This window comes from Orcinus orca, chromosome 5 (genome assembly GCF_937001465.1).
Source record: "Orcinus orca chromosome 5, mOrcOrc1.1, whole genome shotgun sequence".
Classification (NCBI taxonomy): domain Eukaryota; kingdom Metazoa; phylum Chordata; class Mammalia; order Artiodactyla; family Delphinidae; genus Orcinus; species Orcinus orca.
The window spans coordinates 136,104,147-136,119,293 of record NC_064563.1 but is presented as its reverse complement, the minus strand read 5'-3'; the positions used below and the strand labels follow the sequence as shown (position 1 = coordinate 136,119,293).

Sequence of the window (15,147 nt, the reverse complement as noted above, 5' to 3'; positions counted from 1 at the left end):
GGAGCTTATCTGAAAGCAGATTGTGCCAACCTCTACTTTTATTATAAACTAAACGTTCACAGTTCTACAAAAATGCAGTATGTGCTATTTGACAGGTAGGTAAGTCTTCTCAGCTACCTGAAGCTCTAACTAACTTGCCATTCACAATTTCACTGAAAGTTACCAAAGGGCTCTCTTAAACTGTAACATCTACTTTTTTTTTTTTTTTTTAACATCTTTATTGGGGTATAATTGCTTTACAATGGTGTGTTAGTTTCTGCTTTATAACAAAGTGAATCAATGTAACATCTACTTTTTAAAATAAAGGTACCACTTTAATTTCCCTAAAGCTAACAAAGGATAGCCTATTTGTCTGAGATTAAAGTTCAGCTTAGTCTTAGCTAAATGTACCAGTTGCTAACATTTTAAACATTCTGATCTCATTTAAAACAAACACTTTCAAAAAATAGCTCTATGGAAGTTAATACCCGTCAACATATTACTAAATCTGTTCCATTCAAGCTCTGTGTGTGAGTATCAGAGCTAACTTAGAATTTCAACTTAGATACTTTAATAGGCTCAAAATACAGTAGTGCCACAGAGAATGTTTATTGCAGGCTTGAGAACTGAAGAAATTCAGACAAATAATATCCATATGTGACTAAGTTTGGCAAAATACAGAGACCACTGAAACAAGACACTTTTTGAGTATGAGTCTTATAAAATTATACAAATCTTCAAGTGATCATGAATCAGTTCTTATTACAGGTACTTAAAGCAATTAAAAGTCACACAAAATACACTTTTAAGGTTACGGTGTTTAATGTTTCTCTAGTTAAATTTCTACAACTAGCAAGATAACATATGCGTTACTAGGACTCAAGACCACCTCCTAGGGAATGTTTATTGGGCGATCCCAATTACACCACAGGCCAAACGACTTCCAGCGTTCCCTGTCTTTGTACTTTCTTCATTTCCACCTCTGCCCAAGTCATCTGGTTTTTCATGGACCTTTAAAAAATTTTAAGAACACATTAACTTAGGGCTATCAAGCAATTACCATATCTTCTCAACAATACCCAAAAGACTTTTAAGAACCATTTAATATTAGAAAATAACATGTTAAAATAATTTTACTAGGAGGAAAGTATACTAATATTTAATCTAATAGTAAAAAGTAGAGAAACTACTCCTCAAAGCTTTTTCTTGATAAAGCAAAGAAATAGTTACCCTCAAACACTAGGTAAGCAGTGCTATCTCTAAATGAAATACAAAAAACCCACACAATTAGGTTACACGGCTGCCACATGCTGAATCCAACATGAGAAATTCTAGTAATCTCAGTTACAGTAGTCATTCTTTTATTGTATAAATTGCTTTGGGGGAAAAAAAAGTAAACAACAAAAAAGAACATCAAAATCATGCCTAATTACGGACCCATAAACAAGAGGTAATCCTAAAAATATCTTGACGTATTCAAGCAGTAGTATTTTAAATTTTGCTCATCAAACACTGATACGTGATTTTTCTGCTTCACAACTACAGGTGAAGAAAATTCTAAGAATAAAAGGGTCAACTGAAAGGAGGTGTCTCCTGAATGTTAACTGTCCTCTGGGGCAGGCAAAAGGGAGCCTATCCTAGGTGGTGTTCTGTATGAACCAGATGCAGCTCTACGTAACTTGGGGCAACTGCTTCCCACATATTAAACAAGTGGTGATAACTTGCAGACATGAATGAGTATTAGTATTGAGGTCTATCCGATTTCAGACTTCAGACGCTCTGGTTAACTACAAGGGGGAAACCCAGTAGTGGCAAGAAAGTCTGGCCATTTAAAAACTAGATGAAGACCACTCCTGTTTCTGTAACACAGATCTAATTAATACGATCTAATGTAATCTACTTTATTACCGCATCTTAGCAAAACAGTGTTCTTAACTGACCTAGATCATTAATTATTCTTCACTGTAATCATCCAATAAAATAATTGCTTTTCCTAATCTGAACTAAAAGTACAATTTATATGGATCCTTAGAAACCAGGACTAATAATCATGAAAACATATGTGACCATGTGTTAGAAGTAATTTTATGCATATTCTTATTATATGAACACTTACCACCATTGTGCGGCCAATGATGGAATGGTCTCCACAGAGTGAGATTACGGAATCTTCAATACGCACTTCGGCCACACCATTCTGGTCAGCCTTCACATTGCCCAGGTCTCCAACATGCCTAACGTTGAAAAAGCATTAGAAGGATCAGGACTGGTTTCTATTTAACTTTACTTCATGAGCTAAATTAAAAATGGACTGAGTCAGATATGTAAGGGTGGGCTAAGAGGTGGATATAGTCTGTATCAAATAGAACCCACTTTTCCAGACTGACAAAACCCTGAAAAACATGTAAGTTTAAAAACAAGTAACTAGATGTTCTAGACACACAGCTCTTCAAACACAGGCTTCAAGTCTATAAAGCAATGCTCTGGGAAGAGTGGTAGGATGGGGTGCACCTCTAATTTCACAGGTAAAGGACCAAAGGGTAAACTCTTGAGTTACTGAGTTACGCCTGTTACTTCCTGGCATGGCAGAGCTATGCCCCTAGGCCTCTGATATAAAAATAAATTAATCCTTGTCCTTAAATTTAATATTTTCCTGAAAGGCTCTCAGAAAACAAACACAAATGGGAGCCTCACTGAATTTTCAATATCAAATTTTTACCTACAAACCTTCCAGTGTTTCACAATGGCTTATTTTGCTAGTGGTTGACAGTACTGTTATTCATGACATTTCCTGTATTAGATCCCTTTGACACTTGTATGAGCTCTATATTCAATAAATGCTACAAAACCAAATCGTTTTAAGTGTCCCTATTTAATTCCTTAGCCCAAGGGGCAAGCCATTCCAGCACTTGGGGGCAAGGGGTTACATGGGGGCAACAAACTCAAGAGCAGAGGTGCAATTATCTTAGCATGCAATCTGCAGGTCATATACCCATACTGCCCCCTCAAAGCCGTCGCTATTATTTCAAAAAGAGTTAAGGTCACTCACCTCTCTTCATCCTCTGGCCCACCGTGTTTTTTGGATAGAGGGTTAAAGTGAGGACCTGCACTGGTACAGCCTGTTTACGGAAAAAAAAAAAAAAGTGCTAAATTATGAATCAAAATTCCAAAGTAAGTTCTCAAAAGAAACTGGTCATTGCTAAAAACCTCAAATGGAGAAAGTACTGACCCACACTGTGACTTCTAGGCTAATAAAAACAGAAAGCAACACATTAAACAAAACGGGCAGGGAGTAAAGACATTCTAACTACTGTGTAACACTGGTGAAGTTAAATTAATACCCTTCTCTGGTCTCTGGTTTCTTCACTGCCCTGTAAAATGAGAAGGCCAAGACTTGATCTTCAATAGTTCTTCTGTTAAAATCCCATGATTATGATCCTACTTCATTAGACAACAGCACACCTCAACTACAAAAAACTTATCTCCCCAGCAACATACTACCAGGCAGCTCTCCTGTTTATGGCCTTTACTTTGTGCATGCAGAATATAAAACGGCACCTTAATCCAAGGGCTGCTGCCCGGCACAACTCTGGGGCATTCAGACTGTACTCTGTAAAAATGGCACTCCAGTGCACCAGGGAACAGCGTTCACATAGAACACAACCACGACAATGCAGGAGGCTCTTTCATGACATGGTTCTTCATTCAACAGCTGACAGAAAGTTTCCCCTGTTTACAGCTTTTATCCATCCTCTACCCAGGGAGAAGACATGCAGGTTACAGAAAGTAGCACAGTAAGTCAAAGCCACAGAGCAATCACCTCCCAAAGCAGAAGCAGTAAAACCAAAAAAAAAAAAAACGACTTGAGGAATTTTTTTTTAATTAATAATTTATTTTGGCTGCACCGGGTCTTCGTTGTGGCATGCAGACTCTTAGTTGCAGCATGCATGCAGGATCTAGTTCCCCAACCAGGGATCCAACCCGGGCCCCCTGCATTGAGAGCGTGGAGTCTTACCCACTGGACCACCAGGAAGTCCCAGGACTTTTTATAATTGTTGAAATGGATCAAATCTGATCATTAAATCACTATTTACAGAAACCAAATTATGGAACATAAAAAACAAGTTCTAAGACAGAGGGGATATATGTATACATATAGCTGATTCACTTCACTGTACAGCAGAAACCAACACAACATTGTAAAGCAATTATACTCCAATACACACACACACACACACACACACACACGTACGTTCCAGCACAATGAATTAAGTTCTCACCATAAAAAGTCTAAACACTAAGTTTACTCAAATATGGCAATTTAACCCGTAAGCTTTTGTTGACTTGCTTCTAAACCCAACTTGAGAAAATGCAAGCACAATCCAAAGTGTGAAGAGTGTACACCCCTTCATCAGTTTGTACCTTGCCCCCCCCCACCCCCGCTAAGGCCCTTAGGCTAGAGGCGCAGAGCTACCCCGCAGGGTTATGCAGATAAATGCACCCTGCTTGCCACACCCGCCCTCAAGCCCCAGCTCATCAACACCTGGGAGTAAAGGGGACGGTCAGAAAGAAGCTGCGTTTTTACTTAAAACACACCTGAGACTCTTACATAATCAACCCATAATCACAAAACATCAATTCCTTCTCCTTCCATTCCACACGGAAGAGTCAAAAGCCATTTTTATCCCTGAGATCGACTTTAGTAGTCATATTAACTTGACTTTTAAAAAAACTGTCACAAGTTTTTAATGTTTGGGGGTAACTCTACTCGGTGTATCTTACTAGGTGAAATAACTGTCAGTCACTAAACCAGCACAGCACCCACCTTGTGTATTATCTCCAAATTGATGGACATGGAATCCATGATCGCCTTCAGTCAATCCTGTAATGGATCCCGATACCACGACCGTCCCATCTTCCTTTATTCAAAGAAAAGTGCAAGAAGTTTGAGACAGCAAATGCTTCTGAACAAAGAAAACAGTTGAATTATCTCTACCACTCACAGGAAAGTGAAAAGAACATGGACTCAGGAGTCGAAAAATCTGTGTCCAAATCCCAGGTCTGCCTGGAGCAGTGAACCTCCAGCAAGCTGCTAAGCTACTCTATTCATACGTAATATGAATAAGTTCTTGTTTATTAGGTAAATACTTCGAATAGGTCGTACTTGCGCATAGTGAGTGTATGTGTACAAATCAAACTTTGGAACCCAAATGTTAGCACATCATACACTTCTTAGCACCCTACTTTCTTCATGCACTCTTCTGTGTTAGCAATCATACAAATCTGCCTTAAAAAGAAAAACAATATCCAACTTGCTACCCTAGGATCCCTGTTCTCCACTCTCCACCAGAGGGGTGTTTACCCGTTTCCAGCGTGGATATCTTTGATTTACAGCCAGAAAATATCCTACCTCACTGCCCCTGGGGGACTGATCCTAGTCCAAACAGAAGTACTGCTTTCTCAAGTCTTTTTAGGCATTGAAACCTAGATAACCTTTCCACTACAGAGACCAAAAAGAAAGGACAATGAAACACTAAAACAGGTGAAAAAAAACACACTGCAGTTCAGGCAATGTTGATGGATAATGGTACCGCATGCTACATGTAGAAATCAAAGAAGTTACTTCTACAGCTACAAAGAGATCTTAGGAAGTAAAATAAAATAGACACAGCATCCACACCATATAGTAATACACGACGGTGTCTTTGTTTTTTAAGAAGCCAGGGCCAACAGTTACAAGAGGTGTTAGCCTTGAAGATCGTACTTTCCACTGGCTAGATACCACTGCTCAACGGAAGTAGCCTGGCAGCTGCTGCCTCTTGTGTTTCTTTTTGAGAATAGATACACTATGATTCTTCTACGTACAACCTTTAATTTTGGAGAACCCCAAATGTGAAAGTACTTCCCCCAAACACGCCATGTTATCAAGAGCACAGACAGACAAACATGGCAGGTTCTTCCAAGCCTCCACTTAATTGGTAATGCATAGAGCACAAGAAGTTCAACAGTAAGCTGCCTGGGTACAACCCTGCAGGGACCAGGCTATTGTCTCAAATGAGTAAAACAGGTCAGGGAAGCAGGAGGAATGTAAACGGGTCCAGCACAGCGTTGCCCTGGGCTAATGAAGGCTCAGTATGGGCAGATCTCCAGATTTTTCAAGAGAAGCTAAGAATTTGGACTTAATAGGTGAAAATTTCCGATTTTTGAAAACTGGACACTAATCCAAACTTTTAAACACTCAATAGGCCAAGAAATACAGTTTATTGTCAATGTAATACATCTGCATATCCAAGGGTCTTTATCAGGTACAAAGAGCACCACCAAAATGATGCTGGAACTTAAAGGAGGGGCCATAGAAGCTGCTCAGGGAAGGTGGAAAAACCAGTTTAACTTCTGAATGCAACACCACGAGCCGTTTTCTCAATGGCCACAGGGAAAGAATCCCTCAGAGACTTCTTAGGTTCTCTAGTGGAGAGAGAGAGGATGGACAAAACAAAGTCTTGCAAATGAAAACAGCAAAATTCAGTCAAATATCAAAGAGCCTTTTCTAGAAAATTTGGAAACCACCTAAAGGAAAAAATTAAGCTCAAATATAAGCTCTCTCGTTTAAATCTCACAGATGGGGGACACTTACCTAGATTACTTTGCATGTCCTCTCACATTTCCATAAACCACTTTAACGACTAAATCTCATTCATATTCCCTCATGATTAACAAGCCAACATAAACAATTTTCCACCCACTGGTAACCTCACTAAGATCTGGGGGGACAGGCTTATCACAAGCACCTTCCTCACAACACCTGTGTTTTGCAGTGTCATCAATGAGTATGTCTGTACACTTTATTTTACAAGATTTGTTCAGGGGTTTATCCACCTGCATCTCAGTTAACAGGCCCACGGGTAGAGAAATTTCAAAGTCACTTTACAGGGAATTTGTTTAAACGAATGCTCCAAGAACAGAAGTGACAATTCCATGCAATGGAAATACTCTAGGTGTCCTAACATTGGACTTCCAAACCTCATCCACTACCCTCTACCAACAGGAATTCTCAATCCTCCGTGCACTGTTAAGAACCACTTTGGAAGCTTTAAAAAGAGCAACACTCAGACTGCACCCCATCAGGTTTTCATGTAATTGATCCGGAGTTGAGCCCTGGTATCTGTATTTTAAAAGCTCCCCAAATGAGTCTGCTGTGCACCCAGAGTTAAAAATCGCTCCTCTGGAAAACCCCCAACCATGGAGGCTGTTAGATCTCTGGCTTTTGGAGCTCTGACCAGGGCCGTCCTCTTTGCCCTTAGAGGATGACCCTGACCTAGAGCAGGGGTCAGCAAACTTTTCTGTAAAGGATCACTGTCACCTACTCTTGTTTTCACGACCCTTTAAACACAAACATATAAAACCATAAATATATAAAAGCCACTCAGCTCGAGAGCTGTACAAACACCGCCTCGGGACAGATTAGGCCCGCGGGCCGCAGTCTGCAGACCACCTGAACTAGAGAGTTCAAGGTGGAAAGTCCCAAACGGATACGGATGCTACGAAACCCAGACGGCCCAGCCGCATCCGCTACCCCCGGGTCTCAAGGACCGGCCAGGCCTCGGACTGCGCAACTCAGCATCCGCGGTATCTCAGGACCCAGAATCTGAGCCCGCAAGAAGGGCCACAGCGTCCTCAAGCACCTCAGGTCTCCGCCCGGGCCTACGGACGCCGAGGAGACGCCAGGGCAACCGGCTTTCCTCCCACGCTTTCTCTCCTTCCGAAACTCGCGGTGGTCGGCACCCACCGGGCCGGCCGGGTGTTCCCTCCCTACACTCCCGCCCAGGCCTCGCCACGCACAGCCGCTGCTGGGCTCGCCCGGTGACTCAGCACTCCGCGGCCGCGCGCGGCTGTCGGCTCTGAGGGCGCCGCACGGCCGAGGACCCGGGGGGCGCCGACCCGCCGACCCACGCGCCGGGTGCGTGGCGAGGTCGGCCCGAGGCCCCGCCGGCCGCTCCCGGGCACAGGTGTGCGGGCACGGCCTCGCCGCCGGTCTCCCCCCGCCGGTCCTTGCCTTTTGTTCGAAGTGGATAGTACCCTGCACCGGGCCGTCGCCCTTCAGCACGCATACGGCCTTCGTCACCATGACTCACGGGGACGCGCTCCGGTCCACTGCGAAGACCAGAGAAGAAGCGGGAAACACAGCCGAGGACGCCAACGCAAACCGAGGACGCAGCACCGCGCTGAGCCGCGGCACCTTTATATGCCGGGCCGCCGCACCCCGCCCACCCTGGCCCGGAACCAATCGCCGCCCGCGTTCTCAGCCCGCTCCCCACGGGACGCGAGTGGCCGGGAATCACCGGGGGCGGGGCCAAAGGGCTGCTTGGGGCGCCTTGCCTTTCGCGCTGCCGGCTCCCTCCGCCCGGCGCCCGTAAAACGCCCAGAAACCTGGAACGGCGAAAAACAGCAGCCCTTCTCCTCCAAAGGGTGTAGTCCGTGGATTGCAGTACACAAAGTAAGGAAAATGAGGTATACGCGGCACGCCTTGAAGATCTGAAGTCCCTTTGTCTGGAAATGTAGTTAGTTATAACTGACTTTGGTCATAATATTGTCGCATTTGTTTTTTTAAAAGTTGGGACTGTCAAGCTGGGTGCTTTTGATAGCTTTTACTTTTTAATTGTCTTGTGTTTTGGGTTTCGGAGGGTATGTAAAGTCCACGCATCTCAGCCCCTGGTCTCACCTTTTCTTCCCCGCAATTTTCGTAGTCCTAAACGTATAGAGTTACTTGGTTATGAGAATTGTGTATTCTTTTCGAATATTTCCTGTTTGGCAAGGCCGCAAACGTGAAAATACCAAAGAATGTCAACTGATTGATTTCTCCATACCTCTGCGTTTTGTCTGACTCTGCTGCCCCAAATGTCAAGGAAAAGGGTAGAAGGGGTGAATAATTTATGATACCTCCGTACCTCAGAGTATTTCTTATCCTTCAAGGACAAGACTTCAAAAACATGAAATGAGCAAACAGTACAAACTACTTCTGTGGGTTTTTATTTAAAAGTATACACATATTTACTTGTGCGCTCGGAAATCTAGAAAGATGTACAAAGAGACTATGGGTGGGTACCTTTGGGGAGTGCAAATTAAACTTTTACTAATGTTCTCTCAAAAAATTTTTTTACGATACATGTGCATTTGTCTGCCACAGTTTGGCTTAGAATGAGAATTCCCCTCTCCCCGCCAACACACACACATACTTTTGTTGGCAGAACAGTTTGATAAACCAGGGGGCTGGGGAGGGGAGCATCAAGAGAAGGATTTTCATCTTTCCTCCCTTCGGGGCTGCCTGAATAACAAAGATGAGTGAACTGTTTTCAGAGGTGAGGTTAATTTAACCTGGAAGTATGCCTTAGACTTACCCAGAAAACTCATTAAACTGCAGGTTGCTATGTTTCTGACTCAGCGAGTCTGGGGTGGGAACCTGGAATTTACATTCCTACCTTGTGCCCAGGTAGCACTGATGCTGGCACTTTGAGAAACTCTGACTTGCAGGTGTTGTTCATGCCCAGTGAAGTATGCAAGTTGAGGGCAAGAGCTGGACCTACTTGACTCAAAAGAGGAGATAGAGAAAGCATCCCGAAAAGAAACTTGGAGTCAAGGGGACCCAATAGGGACACACCTAAGGGAGAAGAGCTTTGGCTACTGGGGATTTCTGTTTTTGTTTTGTGGGATTGAAATCCTTCCCATCTCCCCATGAACTCCAATGCAATCTGCATTTCCCTCTAATGCTCCGTAGGGAGGATTTAGTTGTAAGGATGATGAAACACTGACACGTAGTTCAAGGCCAGAGTGAAACAAGGCAGAAGCTGATTCAACCACATCTTGGCTGTCCATAACTTATTTATTGAATAAATAAATACCCTTGGACTCAAAGGCATCTTCTGTCAGAGATACACAATCCACATTTTTTTATCATCCTCTTGAAAGTATACATATTTGTAATTTTGCTTGTTGTACTTACTAGTATTTCCCAGATAGCTCACTTGTGCTAGGCAATTGCATAAATGTGCAAATTCCAGCCACAGGGTCTTTGCCCAAGGCCAGAGTTTCTCTTTGGCTTCAAAATTCCAGGAAGTTGGAATCAGATTTCAGTTCGCTGGCCAACAAAGCAGCCCATGTACAGAGTGGCCCTGGGACCCTGAGTCCCTCCTCTTTTGAGATATGTAGACAAAGCCTGGGTCAGTGCCAGGGCTTGTGTCATGCAGGATTAGAGGACCCCTGGGGTTTATTCCTATGACCACCCTCACACCTGGGCAAGGGGGTCCCACACTTTAGAGGACCCTGTTCTGTTCCTCTCAGGCCATATTTCCCCTGGGGGGTGTTTTGCCAAGAAAATGCTTCCACCCAGAATTTTACCCCTCCTTCTAGAACAAGGTTAAGGAATATAAATATGTGATCTTGAACAGTATTTGTTTGCTTCTAAGGCAGCCTGTGCGGATGAATAAGCAGTTTACCGTGTGTCATTCTGGCATTCCTGGGGATGAAAATCAGTGTTTGGGGACCTCTGTGGTTAAGAGGTAAGCAAGAAGGTAGACCAGAAATTCGGTCTGGCGTTTCCATCCTTTTCTCTTCCTCTCCTTCCTTTCTTAGGACTCACTCTTCCCCTTTCTCCTTTATCTCATCTCTCTCCCCAAATCATTTTTTTCTTCTGTAATCCCAAGGTGATTCCCCCCTTTACACCTTCCTCATGCTCAGGAAATAAGTAGTTTTTTAATTTCCTTCACATCACACATCACAAAGGGATTATCACCAAGACCTTTGTTGATGAAAAATATGTTCTTATATGAATTGTAGGAAAATGTCAGAACTAGGGAAAATACAAAAGAAGCAAAGTACAAAGAGAGAAGCTTTTTAAAATATTTATTTATTTATTATTTGTATTTTTGGCTGCGTTGGGTCTTCGTTGCTGCGCGCCGGGCTTTCTCTAGTTGCAGTGAGCGAGGGCTACTCGTTGTCGCGGTGCGTGGGCTTCTCATTGTGGTGGCTTCTCTTGTTGTGGAGCACAGACTCTAGGCGCACGGGCTTCAGTAGCAGCACGCGGGCTCAGTAGTTGTGGCGCATGGGCTCTAGAGCGCAAGCTCAGTAGTTGTGGCGCACAGGCTTAGGTGCTCTGCAGCATGTGGGATCTTCCCAGACCAGGGATCGAACCCATGTCCCCTGCATTGGCAGGCGGATTCTTAACCACTTCGCCACCAGGGAAGTCCCAAGAGAGGCTTTTTTAAATGCTAAGAAATAAATGCACTAATAACTAGGAAGCGGGGACTTCCCTGGTGGTCCAGTGGTTAAGATTCCACGCTTCCAATGCAGGGGGTGCAGGTTCAATCCCTGGTAAGGGAACTAAGATCCCACATGCTGCACGGTGCAGCCAAAAAATAAAAACAAAATAACTAGGAAGCAAATTAAAAACAGTTAAAGGCAGTATTAGCTAGTCCTACCTGCATATATTTAATGCTAGTAAATTCCAAAAACTGGAAGCTATTACCAGTAAACACTGTGAGAAGATTATATCCCAGAATCACAAAGTATCTGAGGCATTTTTTGTTTTGTTTTTTGTTTTTTGCGGTACGCGGGCTTCTCACTGCTGTGGCCTCTCCCGTTGCGGAGCACAGGCTCCAGACGCGCAGGCTCAGCGGCCATGGCTCACGGGCCCAGCCGCTCCGCGGCATGTGGGATCTTCCCGGACCTGGGCACGAACCCGTGTCCCCTGCATCGGCAGGCGGACTCTCAACCACTGCACCACCAGGGAAGCCCTCTGAGGCATTTTTGAAAGTTGGAGAGGGAAAATTATAAAAATTAATTTATATTGTTAGTAAACAGGAGTGAACAGCCTGGGATTAGAAATTTGCAAACTATAATTGAGAGTTAGCTGTATATTTAATAATCTTGGCTATAACCTGTCATACGGTCTCTGTTTAGCAGTTGCAGCCTGGGCTCAGGCCCACTCTGGCCCACTGTATCATCTTGGGTAATTCTCTCTAGAGCTCAACTGTGAATCAGAGGCACCTGGGTTGGGTACAGTGCTTGTCCACAGTGGCTGCACCTCAGAACCACCTGGGAGATTTTTGAAAACAGTGTGCTTGGGCCCAATTATATTCACATCTTCAAACTGCATATATTTAAACAGTAAATGCACATTACATTGCTGTAAGATACGTAAGATACCAACAATGGTTTTCACTGGAAATAGGCTGCTTACCTTGGCACTTTCCATCCCATGAAGAAAATAAACTTATATTTGATTAAACAAGCATAACCAGGTTTCTGTTACATGAGGTCGAAACAATTTCTAACTGACGAGATAAGAAGCCACAAAAGGAGTTTTAGCAGGAAGCAGCTTGATTGTGTTCATGGGTGAGGTCAGGGTGCATCTGGGTGCCTGAGAAACCTCGAAGTGCTGAGCTGGAAGTGTCCTTTTGGACACAGATGTGAACCTCAGGGTCACCCCTAAGTGTAGGCTCTATATCAAACTCAACACACGTGCTATTCAGATTTGTAAGGAAAATGTAGTTACTCGTTCGCTTTAGGGGATATAATTGTCTTCACGATTCCCTACCACTCTGGGTAGGCAACTGGTGAGACTTAAGCATCAATGACATTTTCTCGGGTTCGTCTGGTTTAAACAGTCTCTTTAGAGCAGTGATCCTCAAACGTTAATATACCTTAGAATCAGCTGGAAGGCTTGTTAAAACTCAGATTGCTGGTACCCAACCCCAGAAGTTTTTTCTTTAAAAAAAAAAAAGCACTTTATTAATATATAGTTTATATGCTATAAAAAATTCACCCATTGTAAGTATACACTTAAGCGATATTTTTAGTACATTTATGTAATTGGCAACCATTACCAAAATGCAGTTTTAGAACATTTCCATCAGCATAGGAGATTTCGTCATCTGGTTTTTGCTTAAGCCATTCTCTCACTCCGAGCCCTAGTCAACCACTGATCTACGTTTTTCTCTATAAATTTGCTTTATCTGGACATTTCTTATAAATGGAATCATACAGTATGTAGTGTATGATTTTGCACCTGGCTTCTTAGCGTAATGTTTTAGAGCTTAATCTATGTTGTAGCATATTTTGGTAGTTTGCTCTTTACGTCTAAAAGAGTACTCCATTGCCGAATATACCATAAATCGTTTTTCCAGTCACAGGTTGGTGGACATTTGTGTTGTTGAATTGTGTCCCCTCCAAAATTCATATGTTGAAGTCCTAACCACCTCGAAATGTGACCTTGTTTGGAAATAGGATTTTGGAAATGAAATTAGTTAATATGAAATCATACTGGAGTAGGGTAGACCCCTTATGCAATATGATTAGTATCCTTATAAAAAGGAAATTTGGACACAGATAGGCAGACAAGGAGAACACCATGTGAAGATGAAGGCAGAGATCAGGGTGATGGTTCTAGAAGCCAAGGAAAGCCAAACATTGCCAGCAAACCCCAAGAAGCTGGGGGAGAGGCATGGGACAAATTCTCTCTCACAGCCTCAGAAGGAACCAACCTTGCTGACACCTTGATCTCAGACTTCTAGTCTCCAGAACTGAGACAATTCAATTTCTGTTATGTAAGCCACTTTGTTACAGAAGCTCTAGCAGACTAATGCAAGATGATTTCCAGGTTTTGAATATTATGAATAATGCTGCCAAGAACATTGGTATACACATCTGTGTGGACATACAGTTTCATTTCTCTTTAGTTTGCTTTTTAACTTTTGTCCAATTTTTTTAAAACCTGCCAAACAATATTTCAGTGGTTATATTATTTTATATTCCCATCAGCAAGACAAAGGTTCCACTTTCTCCACATCCTTGCCAACACTTGCTATTGTTTATCTTTTTTTATTATATCCATTCCAGTGAGTATGTAGTGGTATTTTATTGTACTTTTATTTTGCATTTCCCTAACGACTAATGATGTTGAGCATCTTTTCATGTGCTTATTAGCTATTTATATATCTTCTTTGATGAAATGTCTATGCCAGTCTATTCCCATTTTTGGCCTTATCACACTGGCTGGAACTTCCAGTGCAATGTTGACCAGAAGTGGTGAGAGTTGAGATATTTGGGTTGTTCTCAATAGTTAGGGGAAGCATTCAGTCTCTTACCATTAAGTGTGATATTTGCTGTAGGTTTTTCATAGATGCCCTTTATCCAGGTTGAGGAAATTCCCATCTATGCCTAGTTTGTTTACATGAAGGATGTTAGCTTTTGTCAAATGATGTTTCTGCATCTATTAAGATGATCATGTGGTTTTTGTCCTTTGTTCTGTTTATCTAGTGTACTACATTGATAGAGTTTCAGGTGTTTAATCAACCGTGCATTCCTGTAATAAATCCCATGTGAACGGAGTATATAATCCTTTGTATGTGTTGTGAATTTGATTTGTTAATATCTGTAATGTTATTTTCTTGTGATTCTTTATTTGATATCAGGATAATACTGGTGTCATTGAATGAATTGAGAAGCCATCCATACTCAGGCTTTTCTTTGTGAGAAGATTGTTCATCACTAATTCAGTTTCTTATTAGAATTCATTTTAGATTTTCTATTTCTTCTTGATTCAGTTTTGGTAATGTATGTCTTCTAAAGAATTTGTCCACTTCATCTAAATTGTGTAATTCGTTGATATAGAGTTGGTCATAATATTTTCTTATACATTTTAAATTTCTATAGGGGTGGTAGTAGTGTCCCTGCCGTCATTACTGATTTTGCCTATTTCTTTGTTGCTCTTATTTTCTTGCTCAATCTTAACTAAACAGTCGTCAGTTCTGTTAACGTTTTTCAAAGAACCAACTTTTGTTTCTGTTTTTGTATTTTGGCCACACCGTACGGCTTGTGGGATCTTAGTTCCCCAACCAGGGATCAAACTCTGGTGGAGTCCTAACCATTGGACCTCCAGGGAATTCCCCTCAAAGAACCAACTTTTGGTTTCACTGATTTTCTTTATTGTTCTTCTGTTTTCTATTTCACTGATTTCCAACCTAATCTTTATTATGTCTTTCCTTCTGCTTGCCTTGGGTTTATTTTGCTTTTCTTTTGTCTAGTTTCTTAAGGTGGAAGCATTGTTTATTGATTTGAAATCTTTCTTCTTTTCTAGTGTGGGTATTTAAAACTATAAATTTCCCTCTAAGCATT

General features: G+C 42.2%; 2 protein-coding genes across 4 annotated transcripts in view; one reads left to right on the top strand and one right to left on the bottom strand.

The window, feature by feature from the left end:
* Positions 1–572: 572 nt before the first annotated feature.
* Positions 573–8,206, bottom strand: SOD1 (superoxide dismutase 1). Its single transcript, XM_004264510.4, has 5 exons — positions 8,033–8,206; positions 4,805–4,898; positions 3,029–3,098; positions 2,096–2,213; positions 573–990 (listed from the first exon to the last, which is right to left on the bottom strand). Exons 1-5 carry the CDS (start codon positions 8,102–8,104, stop codon positions 883–885), a joined length of 462 nt encoding a protein of 153 aa, XP_004264558.1. The 5' UTR covers positions 8,105–8,206; the 3' UTR covers positions 573–882.
* Positions 8,207–8,221: 15 nt separating this feature from the next.
* Positions 8,222–15,147, top strand: part of LOC117199274 (uncharacterized) — a 71,936-nt gene continuing 65,010 nt past the window's right edge. For all 3 annotated transcript variants that reach the window (XM_049710496.1, XM_033418186.2, XM_049710497.1), the window contains exons 1-2: positions 8,222–8,487; positions 10,440–10,532. In XM_049710496.1, coding sequence (XP_049566453.1) covers positions 8,222–8,487; positions 10,440–10,532 — 359 coding nt within the window. The remainder of the gene's footprint in view (positions 8,488–10,439; positions 10,533–15,147) is intronic.

What these genes read in the sequence shown, in the direction of transcription:
- SOD1 (XM_004264510.4), bottom strand. Translation starts at nt 8,104, where the DNA reads ATGGTGACGAAGGCCGTATGCGTGCTGAAGGGCGACGGCCCGGTGCAG. An exon ending in GGGCCAGAGGATGAAGAGAG is followed by an intron (nt 2,214 to 3,028) that starts GTGAGTGACCTT and finishes TTTCAACGTTAG; the next exon opens with GCATGTTGGAGACCTGGGCA. An exon ending in TCATTGGCCGCACAATGGTG is followed by an intron (nt 991 to 2,095) that starts GTAAGTGTTCAT and finishes AATTTTTTAAAG; the next exon opens with GTCCATGAAAAACCAGATGA.